The sequence below is a fragment of the Manis pentadactyla genome, chromosome 4, assembly GCF_030020395.1.
Source record: "Manis pentadactyla isolate mManPen7 chromosome 4, mManPen7.hap1, whole genome shotgun sequence".
In the NCBI taxonomy this organism is placed as follows: domain Eukaryota; kingdom Metazoa; phylum Chordata; class Mammalia; order Pholidota; family Manidae; genus Manis; species Manis pentadactyla.
This window is the reverse complement of record NC_080022.1, coordinates 135,031,763-135,050,711: the sequence shown is the minus strand read 5'-3', so window position 1 is coordinate 135,050,711 and position 18,949 is coordinate 135,031,763. Positions and strand designations below refer to the sequence as shown.

Genomic DNA, 18,949 nt, shown 5'->3' with positions numbered 1-18,949 from the left:
CTGATATTAGTATGGTCATGTCTACTTTCTTATGTATGGTGTGTCTTTTCTACCCTTTTATTTTCATCTTGTCTTTTTTGTAACTTAAGTATGTTTCCTATAAACAGCTTACTTCCTCCCCCCATTTTTCTTTTATTGTGATAAAATGTAGATAACATAAATTTTATCATTGTAGGCATTTTTAGGTATACAGTTGTGGCATTAAGCACATTCAATTGTTGTGCAACCATTACCACCATCCATCTCCAAGACTTTTTCATTGTCTCAAACTGAAATTCTGCACCCATCAAACAGTAAGTTCCATTTTCCATCCCCCACTCCTCTCCACCCACTGCTGCCAGCCCCTGGTAAGCATTATTCTTCTTTCTGTATCTATGAATTTGACTATTCTAGGTAACTCATATAAGTGAAATCATACAATATCTGTCCTCTTGTGTCTGACTTATTTCATTTAGCATGTCATCAAGGTTCATTCATGTTGAAGCATGTATCAGAATTTCATTTTTCTTAATGTTGAATAATATTCCATTTTACACACACACACACACACACCACATTTTATTTATCCATTCACCTGTTGATGGACATTTGGGTTGTTTCTACTTTTTGGCTATTGTGAATAGTGCTGCTATAAACATTGGTGTATCAATCTCATTTGTGTAATCTTAAGCTAAAGAGTCTGCAAGATTTGTAGTAACCATTTACTTTTCTATGGTCATCATTAAAGCTATTCACCAAATATTTCCCCCAGCTCTTTGCCTTCTGGGTATATGCTAAGATTGCACCTTATGGCTCCCTTGTGATTGGATGGGATCATGTGACTAGTTGTGGTCAGTGAATTGAAACACATTTCTACTCTGGGACACAGCACTTAATTGCTAGTGTGAAATTTTCTAGAGATCTCATTCCCTTTGCCACAGTAACTGGCAACATTCAAGACGGTGGCTGATTTGTCCCCATGTGCTACATTGAGGAGACATGCAGCAGAGCCCATAGCTGACTTTTGATGGCTATGTAGTGCTATGGAATGAAGTGTGTCTCTCCTAAATTCATATATTGAAGCCCAAGCCCTAGCCCCAGTGTGGCTGTATTTGGAGATGGGTCTTTTTGGAATTAATTAAGGCTAAATGAGGTCATAAGAGTGGAGTCCTGATAGGACAGAACTAGTGTCCTTATAAGAAAAGCTACCTGAGAGCTCATTTACTCTTTATCTCTGTGCACATGCACCAAGAAAAGGCCATGTGAGGACCCAACAAGAAGGTGGCTGTCTTCAAGCTGGGAAGAGAGCTCTCACCAGGAATCCAGTCAGCTGGCACCTTGTTCTTGGATTTCTATCTTCCAGAACTGTGAGAAAATTAATTTGTTGTTTATGCCATCCGGTCTATAGAATTTTGTTATGGCAGCCTGGGCAGACTAAGACAGATAGTGTAAGAGAATTTAGCTTGGTTGTAAAAAGCTACTTAGATTTTAAGGTTCTTATTACCTCAGCATAGCTGAGACTATCCTGATTGACACAACTCTTTTGGCTAAAGGGAAAAGAGAAAGATAAGTATGCAATTGAAGCTATGCTGCCTTATGAAGGCAACTTTAATAGTTATATAGCTGGGATTTACAGACCTTGTTTTAAATGGCAATCACATTGCAAGACTTGAAGAAGTTGGTAATATTGCACAAGAGATAACAATAAATATATAAAGTTTGGATAACTAAAGAGACTTTTGTAAATAATCTTGACAGAAAAAAATGCAACGATTTTGAGCTCTAGTACAGGTATACAATAGACATTTGATTAGGATTTATATTGTTTGTCTGATCTGATGTCTAAAGAGCACCCTTTGGTTTTATTACAGTTTTCTAAATTGACTCACTGCTCAGCATGGTGAATTTCATAGCACCTGAGTAAATAAACTTTTACCTTGAAATAAAGCTTTTTTAAATCCCCTAGGGCTGCTAGTTAAGCTTGTAGTCTCTGGTTATAGGCAAGCCAGGCAGCATGGGAACAGAGAAATACAAGAAGAGTAAATAAAAACCAAGTACTCCAAGAGAATGAGAAGAGAAGCCACAGACTGAGAGAAAGTATTTGTGGAAAAAGTATTGATAAATACAAAAATATACAAATAACTCTTAAAACTCAACAACAAGAAAATGAATAACATAATTTAAAAATAGGCAAAAGATCTGAATGGACACCTCACCAAGGATGATACACAGATGGCAAATGGGCATATCAAAGATGCTCAACATCACATTATCGTTAGGGAACTGAAAATTAAAACAAGGAGATACCACAACAAACCCACCAGAATGGCTAAAATCCAGATACTGATGACAGTATCAAATGCTGACGATAATGTGGAGCAACAGGAACTCTCATTCACTGCGGGTGGGAATGCAAAGTGGTGCAGCCACTTTGGAAGACAATTTGACAGTTCCTTGAGAAACTAAGCATACTCTTAACCATACCATCCAGTAATTGTAATTCTATTTACCCAAATGAATCGAAAACTTATGCCCACACAAAAACTCATACATAACTAAAGCAGCTTTATTAATAATTGCCAAAAACTGCAACCTAAATATCCTTCAATAGATGAATGGATAAACTCTGACATAACCATACAATAGAATATTAATCAGTAATAAACAGACACGGTTTATTAAGCCTCAAAAAGACATGGAGGAAATGTAAATGCATGCTGGTGAGAGAAGGCAGCCTGAAAAGGCTATGTACTGTATCATTCCAACCATATGATGATCTTGAAAAGGCAATATGGAGAGAGTAAAAAAACCAGTGGTTGCCAAGCATTTAAGAATAGGGAGGGAGGGATAAATAGGTGGCACATGGGATTTTTAGGGCAGTGAAACTATTCTGTATGATACTATAATGGTGGACACATATCATTTTACATTTGTTAAAACCTATAGAATGTACAAGACCAAAAGGAACCCTAATGTAATGTAAACTGTAGACTTTAGGTGATAACTTGTTCATGTCGGTTCATCTTTTGCAACAAATGCACAGCACTGGTACCAGATGTTAGTGGTGGGGGAGGCCACAAGGTGTGTGTGTAGGAAGGGCATGTGAGAACTCTATGTACTTTGATCCCAATTTCGCTGTGAGTCTAAAACTGCTCTAAAACATTAAGAATTCACTGAAGAATTCAACTAATGGGAAGGAAGAATTGCTTTCAGTGGGGAACCACTGTTTGGGGTGAAGCTGGTAGTAGGATATTTGTGAGACTTCTGGCTCCATGTCTGTTTAGCTGAGCAGGGATTTGTCAGACACTGTATTCAACTGAACCCTGGAATATATCTGTGTACAGAGGGGGAAATGGCACAGGGTCTTGGGCTTTCAGTTACTTTTGGGGATCTGCAACATGGGGGATATGAGGACTTGAAGACACAGTGGTTCTTGCCTGCATGTAATCTTACCTCTGCAGGCCCAAGAGCAAAAGGCAAATTACTGCCCTGTATTCCCACGGTCACAGGTCCCAGGGCTTAAGGAACTAGTCACAAACCTTTCTTTTTTCTTTGGTGGGATCCTGCCAATTCTTTTTTTTTGGAAATAATTTCAGACTTATAGTAAAGTTGCAGAAACAGTACAAAGAATTCCTTTATACTCATCACCCACATTTCCCAGAATGTTGCCATTACATTTGCTTTATATCTCTTTCTCCTTCCCTCTTTCTCACACATACATTTTTTTCTCTACCATTTGACAATAAGTTACAGACATCATGTCCCATCACCCCCAAATTCAATGTGCATTTCCTAAAAACAAGGACATTCTCTTATATAACCATAGTACAATTCTCAAGCTCAGGACATTAACACTGATACAATACTATAATCTTCAGACAATGTTCAGATTTCACCAGGTGTCCCAGTGATGTCCACTGTAACAAAGGAAAACCCTGGATCATGCATTGCGTTCAGTTGCCGCGTCTCTTTAGCCTATTCTAACTGGAACTGTTCCTCCATCTTTGTCTTTTTTAACGTTGTCCTTTTTGAAGAGTACAGGCCAGTTATTTTGTAGGATGCTTTTTAATCTGGTTTGTCTCTTGTTTCTTCATTAGATTCAGGTAATGCATTTTTGGTAGAAATATTACAGAAATGTTGTGCTCTTCTCAGTGCGTGATATCAGGAGGCACCAGTAGTTGTATGAATACTTGGGATGTTAATTTGATCACTGGGTTAAGGTGGTGTCTGCCAGGTTTTTCTACTGAGGATCTGGCCAAGTTTATTTCCCCTGAAATAATTCCTCTAATACAAGGTAGGCAGAATGGAGAATGTTCACCAGTGAACTGCAAACAACCCTTCAAAACTCAGCTTAGGTTACCGTTGTGTGGAGCCCTCACTGAGCACTCCTTTGCAGACTTAGGAAGTCTTTGCTTTATGCCCTATTTCAGGACTTAGCACTCTCTACCATGATTATTTATTTGATGGTACTTCCAAAGACCAGCATTATGCCCAGCACACAGTTGGTGTTTACAGATGTTGAATGAATGAATGAAAGTGATAGTCTAGAGAAGTGGGTGAGTCTCAGAGGAGGGATGGAGGAGGAAAGCAGAGACAGGACAGATTTCAAGAAGGCTCTCTTCCTGACACACACAGTATTTGCACCTGGAGAGGAAGAAGGGTGGCAGCTTCCAGGTGGCTATCATTTCAGGCAGAAAGGTAGTTTTTCAGGACCAGAAGGCAGTTGGGTTATTATTGGTGATCTGAGTTATGTGTTAAAGATCCTAGTGGTCCCTACATTTAAGGCATCCTTTTTCAGGATTCCTGCCATGTAAAAGGAGAAAGATGTAAAGAGAGGTGATACCCCTCCTAGAATAGCACCCTCAGAGCTGACATGGAGTTGCGGGATGGGAGAAGCAAACATCTGGTCACTGAACCGATGTTAGCAGTGACCTGTCTGTGCAAAACCCAGAGGAAAGGCTCACAAGAGCTCATCTGTTAATCATCCCCACTGCAATGTCAAAGGAAATGCCTAAAAGTGAAAAGAAATTCTAGGCCAAAATACCAGGTGTGGAGAAGTTATTCTGAGAAAGGAGTTAGTCCATAGAAAGGATGTGGCAGTTAAAATTAAACAGAACAATAGATTCTACAAAGGAGACTCAGGGAAGCAAAAGGCCAAATATCAGGACTAAATTTTAAATGGGAAAAGGTAAAACCTAATTAGACCTAAATAAAAAAATACTTTATCAGTTATAAATAAGAAAAGTAGATATATGCTAAACATCTTATAAAGAGCTTCTAAAAGGCAAAGTCTCATAATAAAACGGAAAGCCAGTTTGCTCAGGAAACTCATATTTCCTGTCCACTTTGTTTGCTTGGAAAACACAGTAGAGTCGACCATCTGGAGTAATTAATTCTGGGGTAAAAATGTCAGAACCTGGGTAAACAAAGATTAGCGCCAAGATAACAATAATAAGGGGGGAACCAGGAACTGAAAAAGAAACCATGTTTAAAAAAATTCAAAGGGATAGAATTCTGGACTTCTAGCAATTTAGAAGACTCCAGCAACAAACGTATTCTGCCACTGGTTAACTTCTTGAACTACAGAGTTCTTGGGATGGCTTTTGCTCTTTTATATTTAAAAGCATCTCAGGTTTCAAATCAATTTCTATAAAAATTCTACAAAACAAAAGGAAATATATGTAAATCACACATTTAAAAACAACCCATCCCCCCAAACCTTCCCAAAGCCATGGCATCAGAAGTGGAACTGCAGAGGTAATCAGCCCACTGTGACTGAACCTGGCTTTGTTAAACCATGCTTTAAATGGTCTGCTGCACTGATGACCACAAAGCATGCAAAATAATTTGCAAGCAACAATGCAAACCTGAGGTTCTCAGGCACCCTCCCCCGGGTACCCCGTTCCCAACCCCAGTGCTAACTAATGACATTCTGATGTTTAGTATCAAAAAAACCACTGGGAATAGAACCTCAGAAATATCAGAAAAAAATGTTCCTTCTCTTCCTAGAACTGTAGAAAATCAGATTTCATTCCACAACATAAAGCTAGTTCTGGTAAAGTGGTAAATGAACGTTCACAAAGCACTGATCTCTGCATCTCCCATCTTCTCTCACCTTCTCGGAAGTGGGCATGAGCCCTGATAGGATACTCAGACACTGGAGTTCTAGGAGAGGCAGGAAGCACAAAAGTACAAGAGGGCAGTTTCTACAACACAGAGAGTTAGGCTCGAAGAGAACTTTAATATAAGCTAGTTCAATTGTCTCTCATTTTTTCAGGAAACCAAGTCCAGGAAAGAGCTAGTGACTATGGAGTGTGGACTAGCTGACAGCCTGAGTTTCTTTCCACCCCTCCACACAAAACAAGTACAACCAAAAAATTCACATGCCTATACCTGAGGTTGCAATACCAAAGCTGCAAATGTAGTTGGGACCAAACTGTGTTCCAACTTGGATAGCAGGTTTGGAGTCAGGTTTAAGTCATTATCCTGGGAGCAATGGGAGCCACTGGAAATTCTTGAGCAGGGAAAGTGGTTACAGGAACCGACCTTGGACTTGGAATGACTTGGGTTTGGATCTTGGCCTGGTTATTAACCTTTCTGAGCATCATTTCCTCCTCTATGAGAGAGGGAAATTATGTCCTTAAGTTACTTTGCCTACTTAAACTCATTTCTTCAGCTTCAAACCACTCTGTACAGTGGTAAGGATTAAATAACATAATGAATTTAAAGCACTTAGCACTGTAGGTAAATCAGCATTTAATAGTGTTTACTATTATTGTGATCAGAGCTTTACTTCCAGAAGCTTCATTCGGCAAGTTGTCCCCCAATTAAACAAGGTAACAAGGACCTGACCTGGGGAAATAGAGATATGGTAATAGATTCACAGTTAGTCAGTTACCCATTACTGCATAACAAACCAACCCAAACTTAGCTTAACAACACAATCATTTATTTTTTAACATGAATCTACAATTTGGCCAGAGCTTGCCTCCGTTCCATACAGCATCATCTGGGGAAGATCAGCTGGGGACTGGAGGGTGTCCCTTTCAAGGTGGCTTTTTCACATGGTTGCCAAGTCGGTTCTAACTGTTGGCTAAGAGTTTAGCCAGGGCTGACGGCTGGCGACTTTGTTTCCTTTCCAAGTGTGCCTCTCCAAAGGCTGCTTGGGCTTCCTCAAAGCACGGTTGTTGGACCCAAGAGTGAGCATTCCAAGACAGCGAGGTGGCATTTTTGCAACTTAGTCTCAGAACACAAATATCATCATTACTTCTTCTGTACTCTGTTGGTCAAGTCAGAAACAAAGGTCTACCTCAGTTCAAGGTGACAAAAACCCCATCTCTTAATGGAGGTCTAGAAGAACATGTGTTATAGGTTACACCTGCGTTTGGAAAATAAAATCTGCCACTGGTAGGGATGACTTGGTTTAGCAAATGACTGACTGTGGGCAGCGAGGAAGAATGAGGTGCTGAGGATGCGTGAGGTTTCTGGCTTGGGTGACCCCATGGTGCTATCAATAGAATTAGGGAACAGAGAAGCAAGGGTATTGTTAAAATATTTAAACAAGGAGGCCATTAGACTGAGGTGGCTCTGATATCAATGCCTTGATAGTTGACACAAGCAAACCAAAACCCAAGCCAGAGCCAACGCCTCAAATTTGAGAAAGTGAAATTTAAGAATATCTAATCACAAATAGCCTACTAGGTTTTCCCAAGTAAGGCAACCGCTTAAGCTATAACCAATCAAATAAACACTTTGCTTTTCCTCTGTCTCTATAGAAACCTTGCCCCAGGCTCCTGTCAGGGGCATACTCCTAACCACTCTCAGTTTGCCTCTGCCCAATTCAGTAGAAGTCTGCTCAAACTTCAAAATTTTAATGTGTCTCATTTTACCTTTCAACAGCATATTTGGGATGATTATTGGCATTCAGAAGCCCTTAAGTAGCTACAAGGCTGGAGCCTGGGAGAGGGCTAAGGGAGTTTTGCCCACAAAGCCTTTCATTGCAACAGACTAGAAGAAATGGTCAAGGATGGGAAAGAAAGAAAGAAACGCCCCCCACCAGATTCTTGGAAAAAAAAGTATCTTAGTAGATAGAGGGAGGAGAGAGTAGCAATGAGGGAGGAATGGATGAATGGCCGTAAGTCGGAGAAAAACACTAGAGTTTGGTTTCATGGAAACCAAAAAGTAAGTGGGATGGAGGTTGAAGTGGATTTAACATCACAAAGAAGTCAAGATGGAATAGGACAGAGAAAGAGCCATAGGGTTAGCAAATGGGGGTGTACTGGTCCTTTGAGAGAGTGATACATAGCAGGTACCATCTAGCAATTGTGTAGCCCTTTGTAGTTTCTAAAGCACTTTCACACATGGGGCAGAATGCCCTGCTGGAAAATAAACTTTTCTTCCCTCTGTTAATAGCAAAAGTGAACAGATTAAACACTTAAATGTAAGACATGGAACTGTAAAACTCCTTAAAGAAAATGTCAGAGAAAAGCTTCATGACATTGGTCTTGGTAACGATTTCTTGGATATAACACCAAAAGCAAAAACAAACGAGTGGGACTACATCAAATTAAAAAATTTCTGCAGAGCAAAGGAAACAACAGAGTGAAAGGCAATCTATGGAATGGGAGGAAACATTTGCAAACCATACATCTGGGCAGGGGTTAACATCCAAAAAAATATATGGAACTCCTTCAATTCAATAGCAAAAGACCAAAAACCAAACCAAAACAAAATCCAAATAGCCCAATTAGAAAGATAGGCATAGGATATGAATGGACATTTCTCCAAAGAAGACATGCAAACGGTCAGCAGGTATATGAAAAGCTGCTCAACATCACTAGTTATCACGTTAATGCAAATCAGAAATCACAGGAGAATGCTAATGAAAAACAAAAGATAGCAAGTGTTGGTGGGGATGTGGAGGAATTGGAACTCTGGCACACTGTTGGTGGGAGTGAAAAATGGTGCAAACACTACTGAAAATAGTATGGAGGTTCTTAAAAAATCAGAAATAGAAATACCATATAATCCAGTAATCCCACTTCTGCAAATTTATCCAAAAGAATTAAAATCAGGATCTCGAAAAGCTATTTGCACACCCATGTTCATTGCAGCATTATTCACAATAGTTGAGATGTGGAAATGTCCACTGACAAATTGGTGGGAAAAAACATACAGTATACACACATTGGAATATTATTTAGCCTTAAAAAGGGAAATCCTGCCATACGTGACAACATGGATGAACCTGGAGGATATTTTGCTAAGTGAAATAAGCCAGTCACACAAGGACAAATACTGCATGATTCTACTTATATGAGGTATCTAAAACAGTCAAACACATAGAAGCAGAGAGTAGAATGGTGGTTGCCAAGGGCTGGGGGGAGGGGAAACGGGGAGTAGTTATTCAAAAGGTGTGAAGTTTCAGTTATGCAAGATGATTAACTTCTAGAGATCTGCTGTGCATTTGCCTATAGCTAACACTTTGTACTCTTACAAATTTGTTAACAGGATAGATCCCATATTAAATATTTGCACATACACACAAAGCGAAAGTGTGTTTGAGGACCAAAGTAGCTCTTCCCACTGCACTGCACTCCTGCATCCTAGGGGGCAGGTGGAGAACTGTGGTGGTGTACTCAACCTTGGGAGGCTGAGCATGTCCTGACCAGGAGCTCCGGGGCCAGCTGTGGCTTAGAATGTGGTTGTGCATGTGAATAGGCAGGGGGACTGTGGCATGAGGCATTGTGCTGAAACCTGTGCAGAAGCCAGGATGGAGGACCCAGCCCAGGATGGATGTGGATAGGACTTGCTCAGTGGCTGCCATCCTGTTCCAGCTCTTTCTTGTGTTTTGAAGGAAAGGACTTGTCCTAGTTTGGCTCTTCATTCTTGGTAGAGAGTAAACTGTGAACATACCCTAAACAGGAGGGCAAACAGCACCCCTTCCTGACATACCCTCATAATCCTCATCACAGCTCTTTGAAGTTGGGATTGTTATCAGCCCCATTTTACAGATGAGATTTGAATTTAGGGGATTTGTTTAGGGTTATAGGTCTAGTTTATATGCAGAGGCAGAACTTGAACCCTATGGAAGAAGGATCCTCACTTCACTGTTAAGTAAAATCTTTATCCCACTCTCCATCCCCCCAAGTGAAATTGAGTTCCATAAGCCTCCTAACAGAATTCCAGAGATTAGCATTAGAAATGCAAGTCTTCACAATTAACAAAAGGGAGTTTCAGGAAGATATGGCAACATTACCTCTCTCCATTCTTCATCATAAAAATAATCTAGTTAAATAAGGTATTAAGATCTTTCTCAAGAATATCAATTTGCTTCTCCTATGCAAAATGGAGATCTGTATGAACGTTTGTAACTGGCACCAATTGTTTTCTGTTAATCTGCAAATTTATTTGAAACAGAGGGATTTTTAAATCTTCTAAGACTTTAGCAATTATTGCTACACCTCATAAAAGTTACCTTAAAAAAACCTGTCATTCTGATTGGCTGCTGCTGTTGGTTGAACTGTGTGTCCCTGTTACCAAAACAAATTGTTGATGTCATAATCCCCAGTATCTGTGAATGGGACCTTATCTAGAAATAGGATCTCTGCAGATGATCAAATTAAGCTGTTATTAGGGTGGGCCCTAATCCAACATGACAGGTCCATGTAAGAAGGGGCCCTTTAGAGAGACACACAAAGGTGTGAAGACACAGGGAGAATGTCATTCACAAGCCAAGCAACACAGGCCACCAGAAGCTAGGAGAGACCTGGAACATTCTCCCCCACAACCCTCAGAAGGAACCAGCCCTGATGACACCTGGATCTCAGACTTCTGGCTTCCAGGACTGTGACACACTTAATTTCTGTTGCTTAAACAACTATGCCACCCAGTTTGTTATGGCAGCCCCAGGAATCTCATACAACTGCTCTGAAAATAATGCAGCAGTTATCGTACCTCCTTATCAGTAAGATTTGTTAAATCAAGACAGGATCACAAGCATCTTTTCTTTTCCTACATACACAATGGAAAAAATTAAAACTCTCAAATAACTTGAGTCTGTTTGACTTAAAGTGACAACCCTGATCTGGTTTTAAGTCCAGAGCTCTTCTATCACACAACCACTGCACACAGGCACAACATGAGGCAAAACTACCCACTTAGTTTCCTTCTGTGGTTTGCTCATTTTTGGTTGGTTGCTCTTTTCATTATTAATTTGTAAGCACTCTTTTTAAAATCAGTCTGTTTATGTCTGTTTTCGATGTTGCAAATCATTTCTCCTAATCTATCATTTATCTTTTTTCACTTTTTGAGTGGCATTATTTTCCATAGATACTTAAAATTTTCATGTAGGCAAGTATATTAGCCTTTTCTTTTATGGCTTTTGAATTTCATATATTGCTTGGGCAGGCTTTTTCTATTCCAAGATCACAGAAATCTATTTTTTCTCAGTATTTTAGTAATTTTTTTATGGTGAAGGTTCAGATTTCAAGTTTTTCTGGATAGACAGCTAATTGATCCAGCACCACTAATTGAATAGTACCACCCCTCCAACTGATGTGAAATAACCACTTTTATCATAAATTGTTAAAGGTACACGGGCCGGTTTCTGGCCTTTATTCACTATTCACATTCTGACTGCACTTGCCTTTCTTTAGCAACTGGCCACAGAAATGCACAATCATGTATGTTGAGTGGCCCAGATTGTAGCTGACCGGAGTGTACGCAGACTGCCTCCTGGGGGTTTACACTTAGCCCATCAACTGCTGCCACGCAAAAATGTGGACCCCGTGTGGCCAGATCTTCCAAGTTTTCAAGAGTTGCTAGACATCCAGATTTTTGTATGAAATCTCCAATTTTTAAAGTAATGGAAATTAATCTTTTAAATTTCAAAACCAAAATCTATTTGCAAGCTGAAAGCAATTGGCAGTGCACCAGTTGGTAACCTCTGTACCAGATGCTGACATAGGATAAAGCAGAGTAAGGCTGGACTGGGTCAAGATGTCCACCTCCAACTCTCTCCCATGGCCACTGACATTAAGAAGCAAAAGAGGAAGAGTTGATGCAGCGGCTCCGGAAACCTCAGTTATTTGTAGCCCCTTTCTCTTCCCCCCCGGAAAGACAGTGTCATGCCTCATCTCACCTCTCACCCACAGGACTTGATGATGTGGTTCCTGGTCTGCCCAGCAACTAGGAGGTAGCAGGTCAGCATGGGGTAAGGGGTAGTAACATTAGTCAAGCTGGGCCCCCTAGTCCCCGTTAGGCCGAGTGGCAAAGAAGGAATGGACAGTAAGGTGCTGGCTAAGGACAGGGCAAGATCCTGACCCCCCAAAACAAATTGGAAAGTGATACCACCTCCTTTCTAATAACAGCACAACTTCCCTGGATACCCAACCAAACATTTGTCTAATCAGCAAAGGAAGGGCAATTGACAAAGGTCTCCAATTCTCACGTGGGGGAAAGGATCTGCTAGTAGCAAGGACAATGCACAGAGGATTTCAGTGTTTATGGAAAAGCCCCTTCACATACGTTATCTCACTGTATCTCACAAGGACCCTGTGAGGTAGGCAGCATCAGAGCTGTTACTGCCCCTTTCTGAAGAGGGAACTGGCCCTAGGGTAACCAGGATGGTTTTTAGATGGCTCCAGGATATGCAGGAAGGCTGTATGGGAGAATAAAGGGCTGCAGGCCCCTTCTCTTTCCCTGTGTCCATCTCTGCAGAATCATTTACACATTCAACAAATCGCTGAACACCTCTGATGGACATTCTGCTAGGCCTTGGGAATACAGCAGGACACAGATCCAGGGCATTATCCTTCCCTTTGGTTGGGCCAGTAATCTTTACTCTGAACAGTGACCCAGACTGGCCCTTGCTCTATTCTTCTCTGGTGGCAGCAGTGCAGCAGTGACCTCAAGCCAACAGTTGCATTTTGTTCCAGGTCCTTGTTTTCCTGGCTATTGGTCACTTCCTGGAATGCACTGACCAGTTGCAGAAATACATGTTTACTATGTTTGAGGCATAGATAACTGACAGATTCAGACTCAAATCCCAGCCACATCTTAATTCTGACCTACTTTAAAATATACTTCAGGCAGGTCACATAGTTCCTGGGTATGGCATTCTGAAAGCAGGGACGGCACATACGTTTTTTTTCTTGAAGCAGGAAACAGCTCAGCCGGTGAGGCAGCAATCTCTAGGGCACATTGGATCAGTATCATTTCTTCCCATTATCCTACATCTACATCTTTCCCTCTGAGGCCCCCATCTTTCAGGGTATTGTCTGAGGAGCAGCAATAGGCAGGGGAAGGAATATGTGCTAGATATATGTAGGGCAGTCCCACTAGCTCTGCTTGTTTAAGACCCCATCACATGTTCTGTATGCAAACATATTCTTCTACTTTGCAGTTGATAGAACTGTGGCCCCCAAAGAGACATGTCCAAGTCCAAACCCCAACACCTGTGAATCTGACCTTATCTGGAAAAGGGTCTTTGTAGATGTAATTAAGGTGAGGGTCTCCACATGAGATCATCCTTGATAAGGATGGGCCCTAAATCAGTTGACATGGATTTGGTGTCCAATGGTGTCTTTATAAGAGACAGAAAAGGAGAACACACAGAGACACACAGGAGAGAAGGCCCATGTGAAGACGAGGCAGGGAGCAGACTTACTCTACCACAAGCCAAGGAATGCCAAGGATTGCCAGCAGCCACCAGAGAAAGGCGGAAGGCATGGGATGGATTCTCCCTCAGAGCCTCCAAAAGGAACAAACCTTGCTGACACCTTGTTTCAAACTTCCAGTCTCCAGAACTATGAGAATCAATTTCTGTTGTTTTAAGCCACTGAGTCTGTGAGACTTTGTTATGGCAGCCCTATACCACAGGCCTGATCTGCTTTCCCCGTTTGAGCAAGGATTACCATGGACAACTTGACCTGAGAGCCTTCCTATTCCTTACCTCTGGGGCCTTTGGCAAGCTCTCAGATGGTCACACAATGTCCAGAGACACCATGAGTGCCTACCCAGCAGGTGCCTATTCACCAGCAGAAGAGACTTGGGGCCCCTTGTGAGGTGTGGGGCTCTGTAGCTTCGGGAGGAGTGGGATCAATGTCCTCATCCACATCAGATCTATCTGCTCCTATCTCAGCCCTTTCTTCCTGCCTGATCCAGAGGCTGTTCTCTAACTGTTCTTCAGCAGCTTCTAGTTCTTCCTCTGTTTGTAAAATGGCGACAGTTTTCCGGGGTAAATATGAGGAATACAGTCCAAGTTTGGCTTTACAACCAAACATTGCCTCAAATGGACTTTGCTGCATGGAAACATCAAAGGCCTGATTTCTTACCAGCTGCATGAATCGCAGGCCTTCGGCCCAGTGACATGAGTGGTTACTCTGCATCCAGGCATTTAACATGTTCTTGACATCATGGCTTGCTTGCTCCAGGCAGCCCTGGCCTTGGCCAGGGTGATACTTACCAGAGACAATCTTTAGGTCTGGCCATACCACATTGAGCTCATTAACAACCTGGGCTGTGAACTCTATGCCACTGTCAGATTCTAACACGCTCGGTGTACCAAGAATTGTGAAAATATCCAACAGGACCCTGACCACCTCGTGGGTCTGTTTAGCTTTTAATGGCCGTAAAATAATAAACTTGGTCAGGTGGTCCTGGTAATATAAAATAAACTTGAACTCGCCATCAACATTTGACTGCATGTCAAGTATTTCAACTTGGCATCTGGAGTCACTGTCCTTAAAAGGCAGGGGCTTGGGTGCAAGGCCTCTCTTGGGTACTGGGTTCTTCTGGTGGCATTGTTTACACAGAGTCAGATATAAGACGATGACTTCCTTGGTGACATTCCCATATTTTCCTTGCAGCTCCTTGAGCATGCGTGTCCGCCCACCATGCCCAATACTGAGATGTGTATCATGAAGAATATCAAACAACTCTTCTTTATGTACATAGTACCGAATTCGATCCCGTTCTCCATGAGTAGCCTCTATTAGTTTCTCTGTGCCTTGTACAGAGATCACATCATATTTTGCTGCTCGGCGATAATCACGTGATGACTTCTTCCCCTTCTCCTTGGCTTCTTTGACTTCCTTTATTGTTTGAAAGTACTTTTCTTTGGAAAAGACTTTGCTATTATAACTTTTGCTTTCTACTAACTTTGTCACACTTAAAAGAAACTTTTCTCTCATTTTACTTATCTCCATTTCTGTTTCACATGTATTTGAAATACCAGGGAGATAATTTCCAGCTCTCTGTGGCATCATGGACAACTGCAAGGAGGAGCCTAAGAAAGGAAGAAAGAAACAGAACAAAGTTAAATTTGCTGCTATTTCATATGGAAGACTTTTCTTTCATGGTTCCTCACTAATTCTTTAATCTGATTTTTGAAGACTGTTATATGGAGGAAAGAGAATAGAGTAATAGTATAAAGTGGTAACACAATAAGCAAGTGGAAAGCCAACTGAGACCATTCAAAATCAGAACTTGCCTATAGACTTTTAAATCAATAAGCTATATATACGAGTATGCAGTCATTTCAGACTTGAGGCAAACAGAATAAATAATGAAACTGTTAGCTCATACAGTGAACTCTAATTAACAGGTCTTTATTAATTGAATAGGAAAGAGGGTAAATGGAAATGCCTAATGCAGTAGGCTAATATCTCATCCTCAGCACCTTTTAAAATAATGTAAATGGCAGAATGTTGCTGGAAGGTACTACATAATAATAATAATAACAAACTTTGAACTTGAAGTTAGCAACAGGGAGGGCTTTTTAGCCTTTTCACAGTCAACATAAATAATTTCTTGTGGCTGAAGAGTCTTTCCTTGTTTTAGGAAAATCAAGGACAAGTGCTAGGTTTTTCCCTGTCAATAGTACATAGGATTAGTAAACGAAGATTCTGAGTCCTTACCTTGAGGGACTATATTCTCATAACTGTCCAACATTGTGTCTCTGTAGCACTCCTTCTAAGAGGCTTCCAAACACTTCTAATCTTTGGTCATGTCCTTGTATGTTGCTACCTACTGAAATGACAATGGCTGCTGCCACAGGGACCATTCCACCTTGGGGACTGGGCTAAGGGGCAACTTCAGCAGGGCTGGGAAAGAGATAGTGGAGGACACCAGGAACACAGGTGTGCTAGCATAAATGACTCAGAATGTGAGTCATGTGAATATTAACACAGAAGGTAACAGAAGTAAAGAAAAGGTCTCATATCCAACAAGATGAGGACAGCTTTGTGGGCAAGGAAAAGGGGTTTTGCCCTCCTAGGAGGTCTATAGGCCTGGCCTGTTTTGACAGTGTCCGAGCTATGTCAGATACTTCCAGAACAAAGCAGAGTCCAGATGAACTTAGGCACTCCAAGACTGAGAGACACTTTGAGGTACAGGCTTGATGGCTCTGAATAGTGGTAGCAGGGTCTGTTTCCAGAAATGGACAAATTACACTTATGTACACAGAGATATGTCAGAAGAGTATCATGCCAAAAAGAGATACCCCAAATCGAGTCCACTTTCCACCAAGATCAGAGAACTCCTCAGAAGAAAACTTGATACTCAGGTGTCTAAACTGACATTCCTTATTAGAATTCCAGGATATAGGATGGTGATGAGGCCAAGGGAAGAGCTCATAGGATGACAGCAGAATTCCAACAATCTTAGGAAAATAAGATCCTCAGGATCCCAGGCATATGTGCAGAACAGAATCCTGAGAAGCAGAAAAAGATGTAAATGTTTAAAAGTTCTGAGCAAGAGTCTTAGTTAAACTGAGCCTGCTTCCAGATCCTAAAGGCTCTCTACTAAAAAGTCTTCAAATTCTCTTGCTAAGCATCACTGGTTAATCATGGAACATTCCTGATTCTAAGACATTACTGACTGTAAAACCAGACTCAATGACAACTTTGTTTTGAGAGGAAAAACTGAGAACCTATAGTACATGAACTCTTCAAAATTAAAAAATGTGGAAAATAAACATTTGGAATTGAAGAAATCGAATATTATCAAACGCTCTTTAAGCCTGAACTCAAGATTCTTAGTGCAAACTGACATTTTAAAGGCTCCGAGAAGTTCTGCTGTAAGGACACGAGTTTGTTTCATCCACCAGTCCCATTTAATCATTGACATGGGACTTTGTTTCCTAAGGAATTTCTATCACCATCCCACAGTCCCAGTGGTCCTCAGAAGATACCTGAAACCACAAAGCATTCAGTGGGATCCAGAAAAGCACCTTCCAGAATCCACACTGAAACTGGCATGCCTTGGAAATTGAGTGGCTGTGCTGGCTGCTATTGAGGCCCTTCAGGGGACTGCTCAGGAAAGAAAAACCTCACTTCCATTCTATAAAAGAATGAAGACAGGCTGGAAATAATTTATAATAGGAAGATGCAAAATCTCAGTATTTAATATATGGTCCTCATATTAATATGAAAAATTCTAAAGCACTGCCCAAGAGACACATTTGACTAACAGACCTACTTTGGTTAATCTATCCAGTGTTGTTGTTTTAATTAGAATTTACTAATTACTACATTTACAGATTAGGAGATTTCATATAAGAATCTAGATTTCTGACTTTGTTGAAAAACGGGAGGATCTGGCCACACTGGGAGCTTTGCTGCTTGGCAGCAACTGGCCGGGTGGAGGGGCAGCAGCTCCCTTTAAGATAGAGCCCACACTCTTCCATTTCCCACCGTCCCGAAGCCACCTACTCACTCCTTCACCTTCTCTGTCCATCCCTGCAGCTGTCCTAGTTTTCAACATCTGTTCTAAAGCAGCAGGAAAGGAATGTGGCCAGCTTCCTGGTGTGATCTGGTGTAACCGATAAAATGGGCTTAGAGAAAACGGGAAACATCTCCTTTCCTCACCACCTGCGAATCTCTGCTTTGGCAGTCCCAGACCTGGAATGTCTTTCCACTTATCTTCCAAATCACACCCACGTCGAATCAGCCTCCTTCCCCACCCATTCAGCAGCTCCAGCTGACTGCCATCTCTCCCTCCTCTGCACCGTCTGCATCACTGCTTGGTAGTTTTACAAATACTTTACTAGACGACTAGTTACGGGGTACACAACGTAGAAGGCAGGCGCTGCCTTCTACCCAGATGTATTCCCTCAGAGAGCTGACGAATACAGAGCAGAAACAAAAGATGTTCAAAGGACATTTGCCAAACACTTCACTTACAGGTATAGTAGCAAGGCAGTGCGGTTAAGAATCTAGCTTGGGAATTCAACTTCTCTTATCATTCATTGTGTGATTAACTTAGGCAAAGGTACTGAGGCTTCAGGTTCCTCATCTATAAAATGGGGAGAATATTATTTTCCATCACAATGGGTTACGAAGACTCCAGATAACGTACTTAGTACATTGTCCCCGCACCCTCCACAACACAGAAACTCCCGCTTGTTCCTTAAGAACTGGTTCAAGGATCACCTCCTTTGCGAGGCTTTCCTCCCTGACCTCTGCGGACTCGGCTCCCACGGGGCTCGGTTCCACGCAGTATCCGCCAGCTAATCGCCGCCCAGCCCACCCCTCCGAGGGCGGCCAGCTCCGGGCTGAACCAATGAGTCAGGCCGGGGCGAGGTGGGAAGGGCCGGAGACCACCGAACCTGGTCACTATGCAGGAGGGAGAGAGGCCCGGAAGGTAAGGGAGACGCCAGGAGCCGCAGGGTCGGGGAGTCCCTTCCACCCACGGGCCCGCGCCCAGCCGCGTGTCCCCGCCGCTGCCTCCCGCCCGCTGGGGTCCCGATGCGCCCGGAGGCCGGCGCAGCGGAAGCATTCCTCGCCGACCGGAAGCCCCGCCCCTCCCGAGGCTGCCTCCGAACAGGGTCGCGGGAAGAACCCCCCCCGCTGGTCGGTGGCTGGGTGTTTTGCGGCCGCACAGGTTAGACATCCCATTAGTCGGTACACGTGTGGCACTGGCTAAGCCACTAAGTTCCCCATAGCAAAACGGGTTAGCTATTTCCTCA

The 18,949-nt window shown here is 42.1% G+C and overlaps 1 protein-coding gene across 1 annotated transcript; it reads right to left on the bottom strand.

Moving 5' to 3' along the window:
• Window positions 1-2,527: 2,527 nt before the first annotated feature.
• KRBA2 (KRAB-A domain containing 2) lies at window positions 2,528-18,684 on the bottom strand. Its single transcript, XM_057500890.1, has 4 exons — window positions 18,590-18,684; window positions 18,165-18,276; window positions 15,900-16,693; window positions 2,528-15,268 (listed from the first exon to the last, which is right to left on the bottom strand). The coding sequence occupies exons 3-4, from the start codon at window positions 15,931-15,933 to the stop codon at window positions 14,013-14,015; spliced, it is 1,290 nt and encodes a 429-aa protein (XP_057356873.1). The 5' UTR covers window positions 15,934-16,693; window positions 18,165-18,276; window positions 18,590-18,684; the 3' UTR covers window positions 2,528-14,012.
• Window positions 18,685-18,949: the final 265 nt, after the last annotated feature.

What these genes read in the sequence shown, in the direction of transcription:
- KRBA2 (XM_057500890.1), bottom strand. Translation starts at nt 15,933, where the DNA reads ATGTTGGACAGTTATGAGAATATAGTCCCTCAAG. An exon ending in TGAGAATATAGTCCCTCAAG is followed by an intron (nt 15,269 to 15,899) that starts GTAAGGACTCAG and finishes TTCCTTTCTTAG; the next exon opens with GCTCCTCCTTGCAGTTGTCC.